Raw genomic sequence first — 26329 nt, 5'->3', positions numbered from 1 at the left:
ACAAATGGAGTCTAGACCCATCTTTAAAACGCTGTGTTTGGGAAGGTCCCACTTAACATATCCAAACCTGACAGGCATTTCTCTGTTTTAGGAGCTAAGGCTTGAAAGCACTGGCCTTTTAACCCAGTCTGTCAATACACAATAAACACATGCCCCTGATACTTCTTCACACAACAAACAAAGTTCTTAGCACTTGTAGTATCTAGAAAGTGGGAAAAAAAAAAAAAAAGAAAAAGAAAAAAAAGAAAAAAAAATTAAATTCTTTTTAACATAAACATTTAGATAAGCAGGTGTTAATATGAAATATTTAACAGCAACGTCCTCTAAATGAATTTTAAAAAAATGTAATTCCTGATAATATAATCAACTTAAAATTTAGCATAAAACTGAAACCTTGTGTGTTCAGTGTAACAATTTGCTAAAAAATGAGTCTGAAAGGAAACTAAGAAGCAATGTTTTAGTCAGCTCATTATTTCAGAATCATAAGACTTCTCCAAATATTCTGGATATATAATGAAACAGAACCAGGATAGTATGGGATTATATTTAAGAGAGGGGCCTTAAAATAAAATTCAGCTGTATGTAACTGAACACAAGACAGCTTCCAGTGCCTCTTGAAACCAAATTAGCTTTTCCTTTCTTGGCTTCAGAATAACATGTGTGAGTCCCCCTAGTTAGTACATTTAGGTTGTGTTCCTCAGAGGATCAGAGACAGATTCCAATGGGACTCACCTGTCTTCTAGACAGTATCTTGCTTTAATTATGATCTGATTCAAAAGCATATCCGAGTAACATATCTTGGCAAAACAAAGATGTTTTACTTACTATGAAGGACTGTAAAACCTTCTGACACTCAAAAAATGTACTTGTATCGGGAGATGAAAGGTTGGAAGTGTGGGAGTTGGAGTAAAGTCAGTCATCCTTTCCACTGAGTTTCTGATGATTCTCACTTGGACACATTCCAGGTTTCCTTAATAATATGGAACAATAATATGGAATAGCACTCTTTTCTTCATGAATGGCCAGTTGGTAATTTAGAAAGCCCAAAGAAACCTGGTCATGCATAATCTCTGCCTCTTCCCCTGAAAAGGTTAGGAAGAAAATGAGAACTATGAAGACTGTCCAGACTAATCTTTCTGGGGCAGATAAGAGCAGCCTTGAACCTGTTCTACCCTATTCTGGATGCCAACTGGACTCAAAATGCCACTCAGCAGATGACAGTGCCAACAGCAACAGCTGTTTGTACTTCACTCTGTGCTGGAACCTTTGATGTAGGAAAGTTAGAGGAGATAATACAGATCTGGTTAGCCCTCATGACTAGAATTTAACTCTTTTTGGCCGATGGAGTGATGGATAAGGGTCAGAGTGAATTAGAGAAAGAGACCAAATATTTTTTACTTTACAGTATATAGCAGTGCCTGGAACTTAGGACTCAAGAGCCTGCGTTTGAAATCTGTTCTTGCTTTTCCTTCAGTTCACAAGGACTTTACAGTTCTCAGCTATAAGAATGAAAATACAGGACTGGAATCTGAGGCTGTGTCTTGCCAATACTGACATTCAGTGAGCTGACTAGACCTGTCTTCTTAGATATACACATAAAAGGATATGTATATGTATATGCACTCTTCTGTATGTGTATATAAGTGAAAAAATAATCTGTTCTCTTCCATGTAGATTACAATATTTATGGATTTTACAATATTTATGGATTTTAAAATTATGCTCTGGAAGAACTCTTCTGCATTTTTTCTTGGTAATAGCAGTTCTCTAAATATCTTGCTCTTGAGAATTTACTAAGGACTGTTATTCTAACATGCATTGAGACTGAACTGGTTTAAAAGGTTATGCTGTAAACACTTATCAAATTAATGATAGAAGCTACTGCAAAATTGGCCATGTAAAGCCTTAGGAAATTCAAAACAACAACAAAACAAAACAAAACAGTGTTTTTCACCTTGATATTAACTTGATTATTCTACATAGCTCGTGATATGCTCACATAAAACACAGTGAACAATCTTAAAATGCATTATTTTTGCTTTATATAAAAGAACAGTGTGATCTTGGACAATGCGATAGGTATAAAAAACATTTAATAACAGTTATAACATAAGTTTCTGACAATTTGTGCTTTTTGAGGAATCCAGCAAAATAAGGACGGCACCCAAATGTATGTTTTCAGACTATGTCATTTTCAATTTATTAACAAGCAGGAAGCATGAGAAGCAGGATTATATGTTCTCCTTCCCCCAGCCTCTTTCAGGAAGGCAAACGCCCAAAATGGTTGGAAAAGTTCCAGAAGAGGAGTTGAGTTCTGTCTCTCTCTGAATTTGGGATAGAGCAACTGGCACGGCTTTGTGCCAAAAAGGTGTTGGCTGCCATCACGGCTGTACCCAATGAGGGTTTAAAAGAACAGGAGAATGTTTCTGCTTATTTTTAGTTGTTTTGATACTCCTTCTTCTTTTGAAGAAATTCTTATAAAAACGTTTATCTTGTCATTATGTGTAAATTATGTAGTATATTTTCAGTATTAGAGAGTCATATCCACCCCACTGTGGGTTATATATCAAGATTCCTGCAGCTGTTCTTAAAAGTATTTTACTCTGAAGATACTCCAAAGTTCTGGTTGACTTGAATTTGGAATAAGGATTTTGCCATTATATGCTTTATGAGAGGGAGACTGGTAAATGTCTGGACTTTGGAACGGACTTTGTGATATTTGGACTGCGTATACACATCATGTGGTGAATTAGCATGTGGTGTTCTTATGCAAACAATAAAAACAAAACAAAGAAAGAATTAAAAGTGCATTTGAGAAAATGAGTTTCAGCATATGACTAAAACAATCCCATAATAGCAACAACTTTGTGGTAAAGGTACACACTTGCCAAAAATATCTGCTAGTGTAGAAGCCTAGTATTCAAAATCCTGAGTTTAGCAGTCGTACAGATGCCATTACTTAGTTAATATCCTGTATCACGGAGAAAATAAATACAGTGTGAAGATTATGCTTCAGAGCGAAATGCATAAGGCAGATCTAGGGGGGCAAAATCTTATTCCCACTTTCAGCAGCATGCATCATTTCATATGACTTCGGATTTACACCAATCTACATAGGGAAAAAATGGCCCTGATTTTACCTAGAGACAAAAAAATAAATGTTATCAATCATAAAATAAAAATGATGAACATTATGAGAAGTTCACCTAGGCAGTTCCTTATCTCAGCCAATCAATAATTTGCCTTCAGTAACTGCAAAGTCCAGTCAGCTGACCCTTAAGAAAATATCTAAAGACAGTGACAAAAAATGGTTCTTATTACTGGAGACAAGACACACTAGTCCACATTTTTACACTGATCTCTTAAATGTTAATAACTTCTGTTGTTAACCTCAGTTGAACTAAGATTTGGATCCTACTGCAGGACAGATAAACAGAGAAAGTAGCTAGCCTGTCTAAATAATAACAGAGGGCATAATATGGTAAAGTTATTGTCTGCAAATTTTTAGTACTTGGCTTCCTTTCAAATCAAAAGGCTTCAGTTCTTAGAACCACTTATGTTGGAGACTACATTTGTTCTTCCTGGACTTCGCCTAAAAGAGGGGTTTTCCCCAATGCACTTGGTCAAATCTACTACTTATGCACTGTATAAGTATAGTGTTTCACTCCAACAAAAAAAAAAGAAAAAGAAAAAATTGAATTTCAGTAAGGCTGTATTATTTATTACGCTTACATATTTCTGCAACTAGTACTGATCAACTACAAATATTTATTGAGATCTTTAAAAAATGTGTATTTCAGCTTCATTTTTCCCAAGTTAATGGAAAAAAAGAAAAACAGCAGTTTATCATCAGGAATATGGATATAAGTAATTTAAGCACACTTTAGAAAGTGTTTACTGAGAAGCATGTTTACATCTATCTTCTACAAGCTTCCAGCTAAGAATTATTATATATGCTCAATCAGTACAAAGCAACATAGCATGCAAGCTAACTGGCTGATTACAGACTGTAACATTTCAAATGGCAATCAGCGAGAACAGACAGCCCATCAGTCAGCTCAAAACCAAGACTCACAAAGAATATTCAACAAACAATTCTGAACGGCAAACTTGAAGAAGCTGAATTATTCATCAACAATTTGCGGTAAATAAGGAAATTTTTATGAATTATCTGTTCAAAAAAGTTTTACAGTTCTGCAGGCTGAAAGAAAATATTTAAATAACATACATTTGCTGTTTAACAGAAACACAAGTAAAATGGATGTTTAATAATAATATTTCAGAGATACTAGGAAATTTGATCAATCAACATGCCAGATAGTCTCACAGGGTAACAAAGTGCAATCTCTTATTAGAGAAACAAAAAAGACACCTGAATCTGAAAAATAAGAAAACAGCATAGAATGATTTTTAGTTGCTTAGGATGCTCTGTTGTCATGCTCTTCTACTCAAGGGATATATTACAATGTATATGAGCCAATAATTCTAGCACATATTTGAATAATAGATTTCTATGACCTAATAAGTATTATTTAAACTGTTTTTGGCAATTCTCCACGGATTTGGTGTTGGATTTTTTTCTTTTCTTAATAATAAGGAATACACTCAAACAAGGGCTCACATACAAAATTGGAACAGGGTTTTCAAACCCTAGGATTTAAAAACAACTTATTTGCAAGATTTAAACAGGGTTAATAAAACGTCAGGTTGACTCATTTCCATTATTTCATTATGCCTGGAAAAACGTATTTACAGCTTTCAGTCAATGTTTCAAATCTATCTGCAAGCAACTGTTTTTTTTTTGTTGTTGCTGTTTTTTTTTTTGTTTTCTTTTGTTTTTTAAATCATATGCAGAAAAACAAGGTAAAAAAAAAAAAGGTAAAAAACAAGGTAAAAAATTAAGGTAATACAAATGCCATGAGTTACAGAAGTCTGTCATAGCAGCAGTTATGTGATTGTGTGCAATGGATGGGTAGAACTACATTTTATTTGCCTGGTGCTGGAATGCAAATCTTCAGAATTAATTTCTTTATGGGCTTCATACATGCTCAAGTAAAACTAGAGCAAAAACACACAAAGCAGTGTATAGGTACACTTTCAAAAAGATTTAGGAACTTTGGAAAAAAAAAAAGAGTTTGCTTTCCTCTTAATCACTAACCTCCTGCGATGTTTCTGTTATCAGATCTCCACAGTTAACAAGGTAGGGAGAATCTTGCTTCTTGCATAATGAAAATATGACAAATACCTTCCGCCCCAATTTAATCTTATAATTACAAATTTCTGAAGCACAAGTTGATTGTGTCTTATCAGCCCAGTCTTACATTGAAATTATTAGTGGGGAGGGGGAAAAGAATGAAAAACTCTGGAAACAGACAACAAATTTGATACAGGAATTCAGAAACATTCACATGCCTGCTGACCCACTTACATGCTGAACAGCTCTCACAGAAAATGTTTTAATTCATTGCTATACATCCTCAAGAATGTTCTCCTCTAACAGTTCACGTCTCTGGTGTAGATTAGTTATGGATCTTTCATGCTGATGAGGTAATCGCCTAAATGTACTATACACCATAGGATATCCTCCTCCTCTGTTTCATGTTCTGAATTGTTAAAGGTTAGCAAAGTGTTTCATCTGGTGCTAGACCCTGTTTAAATCAGAAATTACAAGAACAGACCATTATTTATTTATTTATTTATTTATTTGGGGGGGGAATAGTTCAAGAAACCTAGGTGAAAAAGGACTGCAAGTATATCTTCTAATTAAAAGTAGAGTTATAGTTTTACTCAAAATTTGATATTAACCTGTAAAGTTTTATTTCCAGTACAGTGATTGGTAACACATTGGTACTGATATAGTAAGATGAGATCCACAGTATAACTACTAAGAAATTTACTCGCAGAAAAAGTAGAGTTCACATCAAACAGCTAGAACATAAAAATAATTTATGTTGAATGCAAAAATTACTGCTTTAAACACATGACTTTTATTAAAAGTATACTTCCTGTGTAACAGAGGCATGTAAAAATTAAATTAACTCAGAAATAAAGATATTTTGTTACACAAATTATGTCTCAAACATAGCCCACATTTCTTTTCAAGAGGGACGCAGACAGGAATTTAACTTACTAAGCTCTAAAAATATTATACATAAGCTTTTTAACAACATTGTAATTTTACATGGACTTTGCAAGAAAAAGCTTGAAAAAACTTGGTATTTCAAACGTGTTCCTTTACTATTTAGAGTATTTTGCCGGTTTTCACAATAATTTCAAGTCATTTTTTAACAAACTGATATTGTTACAATTTCTACAATTCCAATTGTCGTATAACTTTAAACATTCAGCTACTAATTTTTAAAAGTTTTTCTTAAAAAAACTCAACACATATTCATCAGAGAAAAATATAAAGAACAAGAAAATAAATGTTTTTCAATCAATAATTAACTCAGTAAAGAAAAAAAGCAAATAAATTGTCTTGGCTCATGTCTATGCTAGATCTGATGCTTCTTTCTGGTTTTTTGCTAACAAGGAGAAGGAACTTTTTTGAGAGAAACAAAACATTTCCACAACTTCTAAGAAAAAGCAACAGCATTGCTAACAAAGGTTCACCTTGTCAGTTGTTTCCCAAAGCACTAATTATGCTAAGGAACGTGGAGAATTTCCTTCACTATTTTCACTAGTAAAGCATGTCACCCATTGGTACTATTGCTTACATTCCAGCATTGCTTACTTTCCTCTGCAATACTGCAAGGGGGAAAATTAAAAATCTGCATTAAAAACAACCAGCACACAGTGTCTTTTGAATTGTGTCCTCAGGCATCCCCTTCTCTTCCCTCCCCTTTTTTCTTCTTGCCTTCCTTCCCCTCTTCTCTTTTTAATATTTAAGTTAGGGGTTGGGAAGAGAGTAGTAGAAGATACTGGGTTGAAATTCTGCTTAGTCTTCAAAATTAAAATAATATGGGCATGTTATGGAAACTGGAAGACTTTTCTGGGACATGAGTAGTAATTGGATTTTCATGCTTGAATGAAGGAAGAAGATATCAAATACTTAGAAAAAAATTAAATATCTATCAGGACCTATAGTTAAACAAACAAAAATAAACAAAACAAAAAAAAAAAAACACAACACACACACAAATTTAAAAGATTGAACACAAATCACCTCTATTCTCCACTGAAGAAAACTTTGATATTTTAAATTGATGGCTTATTCAGAGAATAAAACATAGCTCCAAGTAGTCTAAGTTTCACAAGGAGCTTTTTACAATGGATAGGATCTATGGTTTCTAAATTAAAAAATAAATCCAAATTTCTTAAAAGTTGTATATATATAATCCAGTATATTCAGAAAAGGTCTTCAGAGATCAGAACAGCAAACATTTTAAAATACAGGTAGCAAGATAAAATAATATATTATTGGTAAATCACCAAATTTGTAAGACATCATTTTAAATACATGTGGCCTTCTGCTTCATTGGGAACTTCACGAAAAAAAAAAAAAGCCATTAGAAGAGTTTTCCTTAAAATAATGAAGTATCTAGCTTATCCCAACTTCCTCTCTTGTGAGTAGAAGCAGGCAAGCAAGAAGTAGGAAAAAACATGTTAGCAGAAATATCCAAGGCACAATTCAGGTCAACACACAGATGTTTGTTTTGGAGAAGCTCATTGTAATTAAGCATCCTTTCTACCCAAATAAAGATGATTTGGAAAGGTGTTTTCTTTCTATTTCCAGGAAAACCTTACAAAAGATGCTAGGTTCGTGAAAATAATATGCCAAAGGAAAACTGCTGTGCTTTCATTCATCCTGTGTTTTTCATATTACCTATTCTTCCAACTCTTGGTTATAACTACATTGCCAGATAGCTGTTTCGCAAACAAGAAAAATACTACATAAGGCATGGTCGTAAGAATTATAACGATAAATTTCATTGTGTTTGTAGGTACAAAATTACAGTACAAGTAATGCTTTCTTAAGCCAATAAACTATTCCTTGCTTTGTTAAAACTAAACTTCAAAATTTGCAGTCAACAAAATGCCATTAAACTCTAGCTCCTATATTCACAACCTAACAATGTTTGTGTCTATGCCCCATATGTATAGAAGTATTAAAGTGAACAGCACACAGCTTTCTTTTTCAGAAAGCTTGTGTTAGGGCTACTAGTTCCTGTGTTTGGTTCCTCCCTGAACACTTATGTTTTTGGGGAACATTTTGTATTTAGATTTTACTCAAAATTTAGGATAAGTAAAGCAAACAAAATAAAATATACTAGTGTCAATGAAAACACACAAAAGCTACAGGTAAGTAAAAGGTTTAAAAAAAGGTAGAAAATGCTCCAGGTTAGACCTACAGTAGAATTATGTGGAAAGGCACCAAGGTCTTTCCAGTACCGATGTCCAAAGAAATTCCCCCAGGATGTTATGTTACAGCATACAGCATTCGTTGTTACAGCAACGAATCTCCCCAAGACCCGGATATTTGCCCAGAGCAGCTCTTTACACAGCATACCATATCTAGCAGGAGAGCACACTCCTCAGGGCTACGACAGGTGTGACCAGGGGAAGTCACACACTCCAGCTTGATGGTGAGATTAAAGCTTTCTCCTGTGCAAGTATCTTCCAGATCCAAACTAATTTGGGGAAATTCATTTGCAAAGCGTTACATATATTTAAAATAATACTAGTGATAGGGTTAAGACTTTTTTTCCTCTTTTTTTTTTCATATTTGGAACCATTCCTAGCCAACTGTTCCATCTCTCTTTCTCATTTTATAAACTTCAGTCAAAGAGAGGAAAAGAAAGCTTCACCTGGCTGTTGATGGCTCCTTTAAAGTTCTTTCCTTAAATTCTCTTGAACTCGGTATACATTTCAAAGCCAACAGACTGCTGAAGGATTCTTGTACTAACTGCAGTACCTATTCATCAAGTTAACCATCTTTGGTAACTTTCCCTTTCTTTCTTCTAAAAAATAAAAAGAAAGAAATGTGAGCAGTGGTGAATAGGGATTCTCGTTCTGAATATCTGCAGACATTTACATATACACTAATCTACGTAAAACATTTATAGATGAACAACCTATTGCTCATCAATAGTATTCAAACATTGAAATGAGAAATGCATTTTTGCCCAAATTCCTATAAGTAACATGAATGTGCCTTCAAATAAAATTGATAGCTAATTTATTCACTTGGCATTTTTCAATGTTGTAGCTGCCCTAAAATAACACACCATTATGTTCTCCAGTCTTAACAAGAAAAGGAAAACAAAAAAGAAAACAAAATCAAGGTGAATTTCTGAAAATCATTTAACTTTTATGTACTGTCATATATGTTCAAAAATTTATTCATTATGGAAGAGTTTCTGTTAAGGCTCTTACAGCACGCAAGATGAAGTTCTTTTGTCCACTTCTGATCTGAATTTTCAATGTTTATTCAAATGATTTTGTGGAAAAACCTTCACAAAATGGCAACAGGAAAAGTATTGTCAAAATTAATTACCATGTGGAACTCCAATGACAATTTAGGAAGATAACCCATATCCCAGAAAAACTTAGTTAAGCTGAAGTTAAGGTTGAACAGACATAGCATTAACTTTATTGGAAAAAGTTTTAGAAGAGCACTGTTACTTAGACTACATGCAGAACACTGGCACCCTTCCCCAAACCCAAACCCTTTAAATTTGGAGAACATGGAAACCCACAAGTAAGCTTCAACCTGAAAAAATAAACTAGGAAAAAACAAATACTGGAAGCTAGAAAGTGCAGTTAATGTTGGCCAGGCAATTGTTTACTATGCCATGTGCCACCTTTCCTTTTTCCCTAATTGCTCTCCTCTCTTTTTTTAAATTAGGGTCTTTAATTTTCAGTTGCTATCCAACCTTCAGAAATTAGTAAAATTTAAACAGTTCATAGAGTTTGGAAACAGCATTGTACACACATAATTTTCTCTGAAGAGTAAAAAAGGAATAAAGAACGTGTGTTTAAATAATCCATCATCAGTACATGAACTTCAGCTTTTACCCTGAGTACCCTCAAACAGCTGGGACTAAAGGCTTCCTTGTAGTAATGTTTCAGCTTAGCTTATGCAATAGAATTTTAAAAACTGGTTTACATGTTATGTAAATGTTTTCCTTGACCTGGTTTATTTATAAAACTTGCTCAAATCTCACTAAAACTGATTTCAGTTATATAACCTAATCTGTGTGTACTTACCTGATGAAGTTAAACGAATTAAAAATACACATTAGGCTGTCAACTTTAAAGATTTGTACAAATACAGTTAGACCAATTTAAACCCGATATAAGGAGTCAAATGTGGCTAATCCAGCTGTATTCCCTGTTACATTTATTTGGAAGTGTTTCCCCTTTATGATTTTTTATTCAGGATCTGTTCAATTGCCAAAATATGTATCTTTCTGTGCCTTCTGCACACTTACGAAACAAAATATGAGTCTGTTCCTGCAGCAGTTGAAAGAGCTTGACCTGTGCAGTGCTTGGAGGCTAAGAGCAAGCCATTCCTGTAGGAAGTGCCCTTGGTTTCCTTTAACCACTGCAATCACAGCAGCACTTACCCTGTAGTAAGGCTGTTGTCTACATTTCCTTTGTAAACCAGATGCAATTTTAAGAATGTCTTGGTGGCCTTACCTGTACTTTTCTACACTCTGCCTATTCTCCATCCACTGAAATCATTCCCGCAGGAAAGACCCTCTCAGTAAGAAACCTGATCTTACAGGTATCAAATGACCTGAACAGGTCTTTCAGCAGTTTACTCAGGATAACATTAATATCCCAGGCCTCAGCAGAATATTATGTACCAAAACCTGTGTGAATTTGATGAGTGTGGACCGCAAAGAAAACGTCACACCCTCACCATTGTTAACCAAATAGCAAATGAATGAATTCCAACTGACCAAATATGCAGAATTGAGAGCTGTCAGGTGAAAAGGCTCCTCATTTTCTTCCTCAAAGTTACAATTTTGTATTTAGCACAACAAAAATGCTGGCAGGATCTTTTCACCCTAAATCTAAAACTACTCAGGCTGAAAGTCTGAAACAGTCTGAAGAACTTAAACTTGACATCAAGTTTACAGCTGTGGAAAAAGGGGTTTTGTTTTACTGTAATCAGCATTTTTACGTGAAATACCAGTCACACCTTCTAAATATATACTTCTAATCATGTCACCTCAAAAAACTATGTATTTAGCAGTTATGATGGCCTATCATTAGTTGTTCTAAGCTGACAAAAGGCTAATAGAAGGCTAACTGAATCAGCAACTCAACCAATACTAGCTAGATGTTTAAATTTAAGGTTGCTATATGTATAATGTCCTGTAAATACCTCCTGCATTAAAATGCCCATAAAACATGCCAGCTTCTAAAATGAAGCTGCTGTACAAATAACTATAGACTTGTAACTGAGTCAGAAAATGACCTAATGCTGCAACATAGAGCTTCGAGAATAATCTTCAAGATCCATTAAAGCCTCATATATATTTTACCCTCTCAGTACAAATCATTTCTGAAGAATTTTTATTTATTTATTTAACTTTAATTGCCCTGCATGTGTCAGCAGTGCAGGATTGGTAGTCTTAAAAAAATAAATTTGGAAGCATCATAAATATATATTTTTTAATAAGGATAAATATCTTATCTCACTGGGATGTTACTGCAAGGAAGAGAAAGACACTTTTTGCTCTATCCCCACCTTATGGCTAGAAAATGAATTTTCCTATTACAGTACACATTTCTGTCTTGGGTTTTTGTACCCTTCACTGTATCGTTATAGCCAGAGAATACTTACTATTTGTATTTTGCGACTTAATATTCTTCGCAACCATGCACTCCTCTGTTTATAAAAGCAATGATGGGCCAAGGCATGTGTGCTCTCCAGCACCTGTGATGATTCCCTGAATCAAAACAGCAGACAATGTTCCTGATGTTCCAACATAAATTTGTATTCAAATGGCAAGGTGATTATTTGGGCCCTAGTCCACAAAAGTGTAGAGGCTCATATATTGCTGTTGGTTCCATTAAGAGTTAAACAGCTAGATTTTAGTCTTGAGAAGAGGTTGCTCAGGGGAGACCTTACTGCTCTCTTCAAGTACCTGAAAGGAAGCTGGAGGTTGGCCTCTTCTCGCAGAGAACTAGCAATAGGACAAGAGAGAATGGCCTCAAGTTGCACTGGGGAGGTTGAGGTTGGAAATTAGGAGAAATTTCTTCTCAGAAAGAACAGTCAGGCATTAGAACAGGTTGCCCAGGGAGGTGGTGGAGTCACCGTCCCTAGGGATGTTTAAGAAAGGCTGGATGTGGTGCTTAGGGACATGGTTTAGTGGGTGACATTGGTGTTAGGGGGATGGCTGGACCAGATGACCTCTGAGGTCTTTTCCAACCTTAATGATTTTATGATCTCTCTACATATCTAACCTTTGCTGATATACCATTCATGATACTCATACTTTTATATTCTGTAGTTTTAAACCTAATAATCAGGTGACTTACATACTGTGGTACTGCCTTACTCACTTGCGAATAAGCCCACTGGCTAAGGGGGCTATGTTAGCTAGTTTGTAACACGAAATACAAAACACAGGCCACCAGAATTTCTGCCAAATTCGTCCCTTGCTTCATTTTATCTTCTCCCTCTTATGTCAACTGTCGTAGTAACAGTGTGAGGAAAGATGTGAAGTTGAAGAACGCTGGGAAAGCTGTAAAGAGAAAAAGAATGAGAAAACTACCTGCTTAACTTTAAACTCTTCTACCCTGCTTTCCTGAGGAAATGACTCACAATTGTACTGTCTTTTATTTCTCTCCTTCCCAAAATACCTTGAATCCTACCTTTGAAACCAAAGAAAATTCAATAGTGAAGTCTCAAACACTGAATTTCTCAAGGAAATTTCATCACTCCTGAAAACCATTAAGTAGAAGAAACCCTAATAATATATCAACATAGCTCTTAGCTTTTTCCTCTCGAAGGCAGAGAAACCCCACAGGAACTCAATAAGTACATGCAGAGTCCAACGTCATTAGACCTTCTACCACAAATCCAGTTGAAAAAGACACTTTCTACAAAGCACTAAAACGTAGTTTTAATTAGCCACCTGAGATTCGCTGACCCAAAAGATATATTACCTAACTATAGCCCCCAAGGTTATAGTAATTGGAAGTGTCTGGGGGTATTCGGACAACACTGCTGTAAGGAGACTTTATTCTAAAATGAAGGATACACATGAAGGTGTAGAGAAATGCTGCCAAATACGAACACAATTAGTCTTCTAGGGAATATTCAAGAAGAACCTACTAGGAAGGCATAATAGCCTTCTGGTTAAGCAGTCAGAAATATACACTACATCAACCACCTTAATTTTCAGTGAGAATTTGAGAGATAAACATGAATACCTACTGAGGTATACGTCTACTGAATACCTGCCTGCTTCAGAATACTACCAATCTAGTTTTGACCCAAACTTCTCAGGGCTTGTAGAAAAGCATCCCTCTCTCACAACAAAAAGAATCATAGCCATGAACAGAGACCAAAGAAAAACCTAAAATATTTAAAAAACCACACATGGATGGCTAGTTTTAGGCCTTGTCTCCCTTCTCCGGTGGCAGCTAATCATCCATCTACTACTTGACAATGAGAACATTAGACTAAGCCCGAGTGGATCCTTCTCCTATGCAAATCAAAAAAGAAATTAAAGTCAAATCAAAACAAGTTCCAAAAGAAGCAAGACAGCACTCAGACATCTGTCCAATGAGGAAAGGTATGTGGTTATATAAGACTGTTGTAAGAAAATACTTCAGGGAAAAAAATAACTGAAAACAGTTCTAAGAAAATCTAGCGTTTCAAAAAAATTAAGTTGTGGAGAGTAATTAAAAAGTAAAATATAAATACTTAATCAGATCTCTCATTCCTGAGAATGTACTTCAGATCATTAAGTCCAAATATCCTCTATACGTGTATGTTTTCAGCTTTCTTTGTGGATTCCAAGGGAGTAAGAGAAGAAAAAGCAGAAAAAGGAATCGTCGACCTTCATAAGAAGCAGACTGAAGTACGCCGTATGAGTTAAGTAACGCAGAATACACATCTTTCCTTTCTGCATACCGTAAAAGGACTTTTCTTGGGTTGTACAGGATTTTTAGAAGGGCATGGACATGATACAAGATTCGAAGTTCTGGCATTGTTACAAATTCTTTAGACTACAAAAAAACTTATGAAATACATTTTTTTGCTAGGTTTCCAGAATATACTCTGTAATGTGTAAAACAAACTACTCAATGCATAACATTGAAAAAAAATCTTTATTTGGAGAATAGCTCACTGCATATTACCTACAAAACAGTATTATCAGCTCAAACAGCAAGATTCAACTATCTTTATAAAAAGATTAACTAAGCAAAGTGTTCAAAAACTGTTTTAAAATATCAAATCAAGAATAGCATATGGATTTTAATTAAAAAATATATTTTTATATAATGCACATTTCCAGACTTCTGACAAGTTAGGATGACATTTAAAAGTGGGAAGGTTCAGCATTCATGTCAACTTATCTTCACTGTTTGTACAGGGTCTAACTTCAAAAACATCAGTTGTGCCTGATATTCCCCTTACCCCCCCCCCCAACATGCATCTGTCCACAGCAACTAAATCAGAGACCAACTTGTCTCACATAGCACATCAAAAAATAGACCAGCTTTAACATTTCAAAGCACGATTTCTAAATACAAAATGTGTTCTTCCTGCACAGCCCAGAAGCATTAGCCTACGATTCAAAGTCATTTAAAAATATTAAGACATTTATAAATAAAACAAAGCCAAGGTACTTTACTAGCTTCTACAGCAGTTATTTTGAAAGCCAAGATTTCGTTTAGCTAGTAAAATCTGCTCTGAATTGCATAACCTATAATGGAATTAGTGAAACCTGCATTTTTATTACTGCTCCCATTACAAAGTTTTACACTTCTGATTAAAAGTTACACACTGTACTTGAAGAGTGAGTATGGTACAGGCATTCTTCCATTATTATGGAAGAAATAAGCTACAAAAAAAGTCTTAAATGACAATTTACTATCACTTATAGGTGACATTTTAAAATTATGCATGAAGTGTGTGAACGCATTACATTGTGTGTGCACATAATTATTTTTTTTTTTAAAAAAAAAGCAGCAAGATATTTAGAGTCAGGAGACAGACATCAGTAAAGCTAAGTACTTCCAGAAGCGCAAAGCTGACTCACAGGATCTCAAAAGTGAGTAAGAAAACACAGAGAAACATGCTTTGAAATTCCATTGCTCTGTTTTCTAGCCTCTGCTTCTCTTCAAAATAACCTGCAAAAAAAAAAAGTATATTTATCACTGCTTATATACTGTATGTTAGATATTACAATCCAGGCAGCACTACAAAGTTCCAAAACACTAGGATACTCAGACCATTTGCTCATTGTGCCAGACAATCTGTTTCAAACAGTAGAGTGACCAACGGTAGTAGTCAAAGGAAAAGGATAGGAATAAAGCAAAGGCATATAGAAAAATGCCATATGAGAAAACATTAAAAGAACACTCATAACCAAGAACTTGGTAAAATAATTATTTTTTTTTAAATTGACTGTCAAGAAGTGGCAATAGCTCTCTCAGGCCCTCAGCAGATTCCCTGAAGCTCTTATCCCATTAGACATACACAAAAAGAAATAACTAAGACTTGCAATTACACAGCTACTATGCTCAGTTTTTGTTTGCAATGCCTTGCTTCTTTCTATATCAATAGTGCCCAGACCCCTGGAAGGACATTTTTTGGTTTGGAGTTTAAGTTGAAAAATGAAATTCAAAGCTCAAGTGGGACCATTTAAGTGTTAACATTATTAAAATAAAGGCAGTTTTTCCTTTCTTCTCATCTTAAGAAAAAATAAATGGAGCACAAAGATGTTCAAATAATGTTAAGATTACAGTTAAAAAGAAATTACAAATGCATAAGATTCCAACTGTAACATTAACTTGGCTACCCTACGCATCCTGTATATATTTCTGTTACTATAGTAATAGAAACTATCAAACTAAACATTTCGCCAGAGGAAAAAAAGACTGAAGATAAACAGAAGCCACAGGACCAAAATATCAGATACCACTGCGTTTTACTCTTCCAATTTACACAGCAGTAGTAGGTGGTTGAACAGATAAAGCCAGCACATTAGAGAGATCAAGTTCCTTCATGAAACAGAGGTAAAGCTGTCATATCCCACCAAGTGAAATGACCTGCAAGTATCTGCTTATGACTGCTTTCAGACTAAGGTAAGAACTAAAGGTGCAAATATGATATATGAACTATTCCTCACTTGCTCCATAAAGCTTCTTTTATGTTACTGCAGTTAAGATAGCCTGCTTCCTTGATAGGATATCATCTGAGGTAAGAATCCGCCAACTTTGGAACTTGCTCCTATTCCCTGCCTGCCAGAGTCCAGACTTCTCTTCCCCATCCCAAAGCCATGACACTGAATGGCAAAACAAATTTTAGTTTTGCTAGTCACAGGTGTTCATAGGCAGATGTAAACTACTACTACCACCAATTCAAATCGGACACGCTCACCAAAGCAGCAGGGAGCTATACGACCACACAGTCCTATGACACAGAGTACTTATTAACTCATTGCCAGTGCCATGCTAGTCACAGCCACAGTTTTCAGCCCACGGATGTGTGTTGGTAGACTACTGCATAGACAAACCCACATATTGAACTATGAATTTAAACATGGAATAGCCAAGTAAAAATAGGACTATATTTAACAGGGCAAAGAAAATTAATTTGATGCCTTGGTAACATTTTTGCAAGTTTTTGATTGTAAGTGAAAACATTAACAGTATCACAGAAAACTTTTGTATATGCTCTCATAGTATATTTTGCATTGAACAGAAGAGAAAAATACTCAAAATGCTTTATTACCTTTGCTGCAGCTATAGTATGCTCAGGTTTAATTGTTTTACTTTTGTTCTCAAAAGCATTTGTCCTGGCTTCTTCTGCTAGCCGATGGAGAAACATTAAGAAGTTCAAATGTATCTTTAAAAGAAAAAAAAAAAAAATAAAATCAGGGAGAATTCAGACTGCTCATGCACTGTTTGTTTTGTTAGAGATTCACTGTTTGAGACAGAGGATTCCCATATTAGACTACTTCCAAATTCCTGAAGGGTGTTCTTAGGAAGACAGGGTATCACTTGGGCCAAACCCTAATAGATGCCCATGACATGCCGTACTGCAAAACTCTTGTAAATACAGTTTAAGTTTATTATACTTAAATTGTAAAAGTGCCGTAGAGTAGAAGTGATCATATAGACATCTAACAGAAATAAAACTTCATTTACATTTTATTACAAAAGAAAAAAAAAAGCCTGCTAAACAAAAGCATCAAGCAGAGAATGAGAATCCTTTTGCTTACTAGTAGATACAATCAGCTTTCAGATACTAAAAGAGTCAGACTGTTAACGAACAGCAAATTCATCCCTGCCTTATCACCAAATGGGCCATAGACAAGTTCAAGGACTCCTGCCCTTTTCCAGAGCAAAGGAGCATTGACATTAATTTCTCTAGCAGAAGTAACTCTCCACTGTCAGGAGCTTCCTTTCTTTTTTTCCCAGCTCATCACTTACTTAACCTTCCAACAAGAAAAGTACTGGTAGGTCAGTACGTTGGTTCAATACAAGATCCTGCTCTGTTCAATACAGCAGTGGCAAGAATTTCAACAGCCAAAATACTGCTACAACTTGTACCAAAAAATTGCCATCAAAAACACCCCGGTGTAGTAACGAACCTAATCCCTAGTGTTATAGAGTCATTATGTCAAGTATTTTAATAGTTCAACCTGAAAATTGGAAACTGCACATTTTGTAAATTAAGCCTTCAAACAATATTAACTTTGCTACGTGAAGCATATTAAATACTTCTTCAATCAAGAGCTCAAGAATATTATTGAAACATGAAAATTTTATTTACATGAATTAGGTGATATATTTGTTTTGCCATCGTATCTTTCTAGACTGTAGATCAGATAACAAGGAAAGTTACAATTTAGAATTTATGGGAAACAGCTTGGCTGGGTGCTTGCAGCAGAAGCAATCTGCAGGCATTTTAGCGTTCATATGACAAAACTCAATTCCTTCTAAAACTGCTGAACTAAAGGAATGTCACTGTGCAATACATACATCTATATTTTTGTATTTGGAAGCACCTACTACAGAAAAAGCAGATGCTCCTGCAGATTTACTTAGCAAAATATCAAACCAAGTTTTAACCTATTAATTTCTGCATGAGGAAGTTACCTCTGAAGAAAATCTGTTGCGGCACTGAGATAGTGTTAAACACTATACTTGCCATTATTAGACTTATCAACATAAGGGTTAGATTTCTGGGAACAACCTGGAGGAGGAGAACAAGGGGGAACAAAAACTTGCCATAGTTTCATGCCCTCTTGCTGAGGCACCTAAATGCAAAATTGTTCACTTTAAAACTGCCTTTGAAAAAATGCATCTTCTTAGACTCATTGCACCTATGTTTTCCTACTTTCAAAGAGTATTACTCTGCGTTGAGAAGCTTCCCCAAACTCCTATCAACTTAAAAGAAACAGATGAGTAAAGTCAGAGCATTCTACAGTAGAGCACACGTTAATAAATATTCCAGATTATTCAAGTTTATATAGTCTCTGCCTAAGGAAATAGAGAAAGGCTAATGAAAAGCATAATACCAGAATACCATCAGTGCAACAGCTACTGACAAGTACCTAAGTGATGCCACACCTGTTTAAAGCCATTGCTTCACTACATGTTAGATTGTTGTCCCTCAGCATAAAACTTCAAAAGTTTTGAAATACCCATTAAAAAAAAAATCTTACACAACAGTATATTTATTTCCCAAAACAGAAAGGTTGGAAAGTTTTAAGAATTTAAGAAAAACATGTAACACTGCTTGCAGGTCAACTTCCACACACCTGTTGGGCAGGACTCATGAACAATAGTGGCAAGCTCCCTCATTTTGTTTTCCTGCCACATTAGCAATTTATTAGATAAATAACTTGCCTTAAATTAGATATCTATGTCTACTCACTAGATTCTATGCCCATAACAAAACCAAAAGTGCTCATTCATACTTCAAGCCTGTTCTGCAATATAAATACAAACCTGCACTTCTAGCATAAAAAAGCAGCCAAGTGCTTTCCTTCTGTAATTCCAAGCTAGAACACAGTTCGCACAGCTCTTACATCTCAACCTCATCACTAAAATCCTTTACCTATTTTCAAGAAGGTAAATTACTGATTTCTACGCACATTTGACAAACCTCTGCACTATTCCTCTCTCTTCACTTAAAAATATTGTCATATTCCTTCTATAAAACAGCTTCTTGAGAAATTTCTAAGCTATACTGTGTACAGAGAAGGACGTTAACACTTAGAAAATAGGTCCTAGCAAAGCTTCAAAGCGTAGAAAGAGACTTGAGGAGAACCTGAAAGGGGAAAGAAGAGATTCAATTCAGATATTTAACAAAAATGTTTGTATTCTTATGACTGATCTTTCAAACTTGTTAGGAACAATCACTGAAGATGACACTGGCTTACTGAAGAGTAAAGAAAAAAGTAAATAACCAGACACAGACACAGATTTCTAGGTTGGACGAGACCTCAAGATCATCGAGTCCAACCTCCGACCTAACACTAAGTACTCCACTAAACCATATCGCTAAGCTCTACATCTAAACGTCTTTTAAAGACCTCCAGGGATGGTGACTGACATAACCAGATTATGTCATAAAACAGGCAGGTACACCACCTCCTTGCTGTACACTTAGTACCACACTGCATTCAAGCAAAGCCTGGATCATTCAGGAAAATACCCCTGAAAATGAAATAGCTGACTCTCTCATTTCCCCGCAGAAGACAAACAGCCTGTTCAAAATGTATATGGTTTAGTCTTGTTAAAATAACTAGTATATAGATTTCCAAAGTATGCAGATGAATCACTCTTACAAAATTTGTAGGGAATGTGTAGGAGAAACTAAAGCTTTGCTGGAGGAAGGCTGGAAAAAACTCTCATAACTTGTTGTTTTAACTACATCAGCTGAACTTCTTTTTTTTCCCAAGAAAAGATCAACACGGATGGAGTTCTGTTTACTCATTCATAGAAACAGAGAATGAAAGTGCTGCTAGCCATATGCCTGGCTGAAGATCTTGCACAATCAGCACCCCTGAACAGTTCTGTTCAGAAAAAGGTAAAACAAAAAGAAACCAAGCCTCCTAACATTTAAAGGCCATTTAATTTCACATCACCAGAAGAGATACTCTAAGCTTCCACCACACTATTAAAACTTGTTCTGATGTCATCTTTCGTATTGGAATGAGTACTTGTATAGCCATGTTTTAAGCCAGACCAGATTGACGTTGCTTATCAGTTTCAATCAATTCAATTTGCTGATGGCCTTTGCAGGCCACAAAACACTAGTGCCAGGATGAGGCAGAGACAGGAACCGATGGCCAAGGTTTGGGGGGTACATCCCACTTACCCTTTTTCAGACAGCCATGCTTCCTGGAAACCAAATTAATATGACCATGGAAACACAGACCAAGTGTTACTAACAACTGTAAAAAAATTATTAATGACTATGCAAGTTTGATTAGTTTCTACTGCATCCCACTGATTGAGCTTTGAGTGGGTCTCAGCATGAGTAGAGAGTGGACAGTCCTTAGGCCATAAAATACTCCACAGATAGCAAAAGTGGAGGAAGAGATCTTTGTTCTCATTAGACAAATTAGAAAAACATGTACCATTTGCATTCAAATGTAAACGTTGTCACGTAATTACCACCTTTATTTAGCCTTGCAGATCTAGATACCTACCTTCAAGTCACACAAATATACGATATGCATTATTGCCCTGAGAATCGCATGCTTTGGAAAACGAGACCACACTACAGTCACACCAGTTAAGCCAATTAAGTCACTTTAAAAAAAAATTAAAAAATTACGTGCAGATACTTCACACACACACCCCCCCCCCCGCAGGCCAGGCTCCCTCGGTGCAGTCGGGTCTCTTTTGAGCCTCACAACCCCCTTTCCGTGACCAACCCCTCGCCGCGGGTCAGAACGAGCCCACCTCGCCGCCCTCGGTGTTGCCGTAAGGCTCTGCTACCCCACGCCTTCACGGCAGGCCCTTCTCACCCACGACCGAGGAACCTACAGGAGACCGGCCGCCCCCTCCCCCTGCCGTTACCAATGACCCGGTGCCGCCCTCACCAGCAGGTCTCCGCCGGCGGCCAGGCGCAGCTGGGGCTTGTGGCTCCTCAGGACGCCGCGCAGGGTGCCGCGGGGAGCGCCGCGCCTCATCCCGCCCGTCACAGCACGGCACCGCTTCGAATCCGCCGCCCCGGCGCAGGCGCGCGCCCGCCGTGACGCACTTCCCAACGGCCCGGCGCGGCACCGCCCCCCCGCCGCGGTTAAACCGGCGCTCGCGCGTTGCCACGGCGGCCGGTTTCCCCCCTCGCCTCCCAACCCGGAGGGTGCCCGAAATGGAGGCGGCACGCCACCGGCAGCAGCCGCCTCAGGGCCAGACCCATGAGTTTTAAGCAGCCCTCTCACGAGTGTGACAGGATTTAGTGGCCGCAGAGGAGGAGGGAGCTGTGGGGCACGCACGTTCCCTCCCTCGGTGCCTCGCGTCGCCCCGCTGGGCGATGCGACACCCTGCGCAGGCTGCAGGGCCGGCAGCCGGATTCCCATCATAAACCCCCACTAAAACGAGCCTAGAGCGGTAGTCACGTACAGCCAGATAAAACGCTGCACAAGCTGAAGGAAGCGACTTTATAACCATAGACACAAACACTCCAATTCTCACGGCAGCCACCACTTCAAAGTGTCACCACTTCCCCAGCATCCGTCCCCGCGCGGCTCTCGGCCGGCGGGTGCTGCTGACTGAAGTACAGGTTTCCCCACAGAGGGGCCCCTGTAGCTTGGCATTCTCGGTCTGTTTGGACTCTGTGTACTTAAGTTGGAGAAAGGGTCAGGATTTCATACCGAGGTATGGAGTTTTTCAGCATATTTATTAGTTTTTTGTTTTCCTTGGCCTATGGGATGTTTGCAAGTTTGAACGTTAAGTCAGTAGGATAAATATATCGCCTTTATTTTAATATGCTCACAATTGTCAGTACCAAGATACAAGCTGGTTTTATTAAAGTATTTATTAAAGTATTAAAGTATAAAAAATCTGTAGGATTTGGTATTTTAGTTAATTTTGCAATACACACAAATGTGGTCCAAATAGAAGTATGATATCTGACAGCAGGAGAGAATTTAAGATTTGCCAGTTCATCATACTCTGTTGGGTATCTGAAAATCATGCTTTGTTCTTTCAGCTTTGACTGTCACTTGTCATTAACCATCAACAACAGTGCAGATCCTAAAATAGGGTCTTTTTTTTTTTTTTTTTTGTAAATGGATAAGCACACTAAAACAGCTTTATTTTTTTTTCCTGCAGTTTAATAATAATCACAGTTACTGGCTCAGCAACACTGACAAAAGTAAACATTTGTTTTGTCAGTTAACTAAATACATATGACTCAGGAGCTACATAGGCTCGTATTCTGTAAGACATACAGTCTACACATAGGAGCTTGCATTGGGATCGACAATAATTCAGCATGTCAACAGATTCAAATCTACAGCTGGGATAAATCAGTAGTTCACCGGACCTTTCTTAAGCTGAGAATTGGGTCTTGCAATCTCGTATAGTCTGTAGGAAACTGGTATGGACAATCATTTTTCAAACTGTATGAGATGCAAAACAACTCCACCGTAAGTCTAAAGCATACATCATATAAGTTTGCAGCTCTGAAGTGACCTGCATAAAACGACAGATGCCGAGAATCAAGACTCGTAACAATATCTCCAGTCATATGTTAGCTATATGAACAATTGTGATTGAATAATAAAATCTATTATTAAGTCTAATACTATTAGACTTCCATGGTTCTGATAATTTTATATTTCTAATGGGCTATTCTTTGGTTTTAGCTATATAAAACAATGTTTTAAAATGCAGTCTCAAATCTATTGACATACCAGATTTCCTTTCTTATGTTTTGAAAAGCTTATGACATTAATTACTGCAATTGAGAACAAAGAGGTCCAATGTAAAAATACTAAATTATAGGTTCTGATCTACGGAAAGAACATAAGCTTCGACGGCTAAAATTTCTCCTTCAATATATATTTTTAATTTATTCTCTTTATTGGTAAATATTTCTGTAAATATGATTTTTGAATAGTTTAATAGGAAAATTGTAGTACAAGAAAAAATTATAGTGCTGGACATTATGCATTGCAATGGGCAAAAATGATTTTACAAATTAAATTCCATAAAAATCACTAATGTTCAAATTATTTGATTTGTCTTAACATATGGATTAATAATAACATTACAGTGAGTCATAAAATAACTGTAAACTCACATTAAGTTCCGATTTTGGGCATAACTGTTTTCCTTTTTTTATCTGATAGGATCTGTAATGTTCTGATTTAATGCTATTATGAAGTACAATGTAAATGGCTAAAAGAATCATTCCAAATATATTTTAAATAAATTCTTGAAATTTTGAAAATTGTTAATTTTGCCATGCTCTTGCAGCCTTTTAATAAAAGGCGATTCTGTACGAAAATGGCATATTTTCATGCTTTGCTAGTTCAAAAATGTAGCAGTTTTGCATCCATTTACTACATGCAGCTACATTATTTTCAAGTAATATTTCAAGAATTTTAAGGATTTTGCTTTTTAAACAATCGCAACTTTAAAACACACTAGTTCATTTCATGAGCTGGACATGTTTCAGGGCTTCAGCTGCAGCACTGGATCTTCCCAGTTTTCCAGGAATACTGAGCTGTATTTTATAACTAAATGCACCATCTGATACTGATGATGAGATTAGGAAAATTCAGCAGTTAAAATTCCACCATCCAGGTGTGACTTCTTCAAGAAAACAAACAGCCTTTGCAGTGTTTGAATCAAGGCAATTTCAGTAACATAGTTTTGTCACTTTTGCTTCCAGATTATATGCATTTCTTGAAAACAGCTCGATACATTTCAGTGACTAAGAAGAGGCCTGACTGGGGACCATCACTACTGAACTGCAAACCAGTAAACACATTATTCTCTGTCTCTGTAAAGAAACAGATGAATTTAAAAATTAACTTCTGAATATTATGCTTGCTTCAGTTTAGAAGGTATTAAAGGAGTGGGTAAAATTAAACTGAAGAGCAGTGTTTCCCTTCTGTCATGAAGCTCTTATAAACCCATCTCAGCTTGTTAAAGTGGTTCTACCAACCTGTCCTTTATAACTATTACCTTAATTATTTTGTTTCTGGATTCTGGCATTATCTTCAGTCAGACTCTTCATCAGCTCTTCATTAATTCATTATTTTTGTCCCAAAGAATGCTGAAGAGCTCCATTTTAATTGTGTGATATCTTGAAATTAAGTCACATTTTATAGATTCTTGCTAAGCCAAAGGTCCCGTCTAGCCAGATACTAGCTGTTAAATACTTTCTGGTGCTAATCCAGTTTCAGTGGCTGATGAAAGACTTTAAAAACATATCCTGGATATGAATGTCAGAGCCTAAAATCTTTTGATGCTGTCTTCAGTGATGAAAAGATCTGTCCAAAACCAGAACAACAATTCAGCAAAAAGTAAACTCTTCTATAATGTAGTTGATAGGCTTGATCATAGTGGTTGGAGGTATACAGACCTACTCTCCTGTTACACCCCTATATTCTTTCTTTTGAATGCAGGATAATTCAGGTGTGGTTGAACCCTTCTGTAGAGAAACAGAAAAAGAGAAAATACAAAGGAGCAAATTGTATGTTTTCTTATCCTCCGTGGAACTTAAGCAGATCTCCTGCTTGAGAAAGAAGGATGGAAATGGCAATTTTGACAAGCAGCTTTTTTCTTCTGGCTGTCACTATTTGTAACGTGGCAGCAATTGGATTGCAGTGGTAAATACTAGCAGCTCAAAGAGAAAAACAGCTCTAGCATAATTTATTTTTAAAAATTACTTTTTATTTAGCCCTATTTCTATTTGTTTTCAGGCACAATATTAAATAGTGAAAAATCAAAAGGCACAATGCCATAAAATATATTTGAGATTCACACTATTTGCTTATTTTAGGGTATACAATTTAAGCTTCAGTTTTCTAGGACATTCTGCATATCAGATCTCCTAAGGCTGCATAGAGCTTGCCTAAAGTCAGTTGACTTCTACACAGGCGAGAGACTGTCCATCAGCCTGTTGTCACTAGGGACTGTGTTCACTTAAAAAAAAAAAAAAAAAATAGTCACTCAGTAGTCACTCACCTTTAGATTTTTCTAATGGAATTAGAAAAAAAAAAAGATTTTTTTGAAATTGAGTAAAAATACAAACACCAAAAATAATCTCCAGATAGCCACTTTGATTGTGTTTTTGTAACTTCTGTTGTGACTTTTAAAAATTTTAAGATTATTTACGTTTCACTCTCATATCTACTCAGGCAGACCCACCTATTTTATGCCAGTCATCCGTCCTCCACCAAATTCCAGAAGGAGCAGTGTTATCATCTTCAGATGTCATGCTTTCCAGGGCTACATACAAGCCAGAAGGGTCTTCAGGCACCTCTATTCTGATCAGCTAGTCCAGACTTGCCAAGAAAAAGACCACCTTCTCTGAGAAAGTTTCACAAATTAAACAAAACTCTGAAAAATACTTGTTATCTGCCTTCCAAAAAAGATATTTTATGCACATGTATTATAAACAGAGAAGGAGAGTGCAAAACTTAATGACGTACCCTCAGATCTTTACTGAAGGCATGTCTAATTAACATAATTAATAGTAATGACCATCAAGATAGAACTCAAAGATTAATATCATTCAACTACCAACGTTTCAATTACATTTATCAGGAAGGGTAGATCACAGGTGTTGACCATGAAAAGACCTGAGTTTTTTCTTCACTTTTGTTTTTCACATGAAGTGTAACAACATCTTTTAGCCTCACTAGAGGATGTGTTAACGTTCACAGGGAATACATGTTTTTCTTTGGCTTTCTTTTTATTTATTTTCAGTCAGAAAAGTTTGATATACAACAGCTTTTTCCTACCTCTTTGTTGATTTCCTTCAGGTTATGTACCATCTCAAATGCAGAATGATATGATACAGAAAGGCCTGCTTAGCTATGCATCTTTCCATCTCTTTTCTGGCTTTGACTGCAGAGGAAAATGGGTCATCCTAATTTGATATATCAATCCCTGCCCCAAAAAATCAGCTCCCTGCTGGTGTTCCTAATTGCCA

The 26329-nt window shown here is 36.3% G+C and overlaps 1 protein-coding gene and 1 long non-coding RNA gene across 2 annotated transcripts; one reads left to right on the top strand and one right to left on the bottom strand.

Moving 5' to 3' along the window:
* Positions 1-14276: 14276 nt before the first annotated feature.
* CENPW (centromere protein W) lies at positions 14277-21418 on the bottom strand. Its single transcript, XM_040552668.1, has 3 exons — positions 21258-21418; positions 16928-17041; positions 14277-15321 (listed from the first exon to the last, which is right to left on the bottom strand). The coding sequence occupies exons 1-3, from the start codon at positions 21345-21347 to the stop codon at positions 15295-15297; spliced, it is 231 nt and encodes a 76-aa protein (XP_040408602.1). The 5' UTR covers positions 21348-21418; the 3' UTR covers positions 14277-15294.
* On the top strand, positions 21405-25661 carry LOC121067809. Its single transcript, XR_005818460.1, has 3 exons — positions 21405-22035; positions 24059-24233; positions 25533-25661. It is a non-coding gene; the product is annotated as an uncharacterized LOC121067809 (long non-coding RNA).
* Positions 25662-26329: the final 668 nt, after the last annotated feature.

This window comes from Cygnus olor, chromosome 3, assembly GCF_009769625.2.
Source record: "Cygnus olor isolate bCygOlo1 chromosome 3, bCygOlo1.pri.v2, whole genome shotgun sequence".
Taxonomy (NCBI): domain Eukaryota; kingdom Metazoa; phylum Chordata; class Aves; order Anseriformes; family Anatidae; genus Cygnus; species Cygnus olor.
Note: the sequence above shows the minus strand (reverse complement) of the source record. Positions and strands in the feature narration are given on the sequence as shown.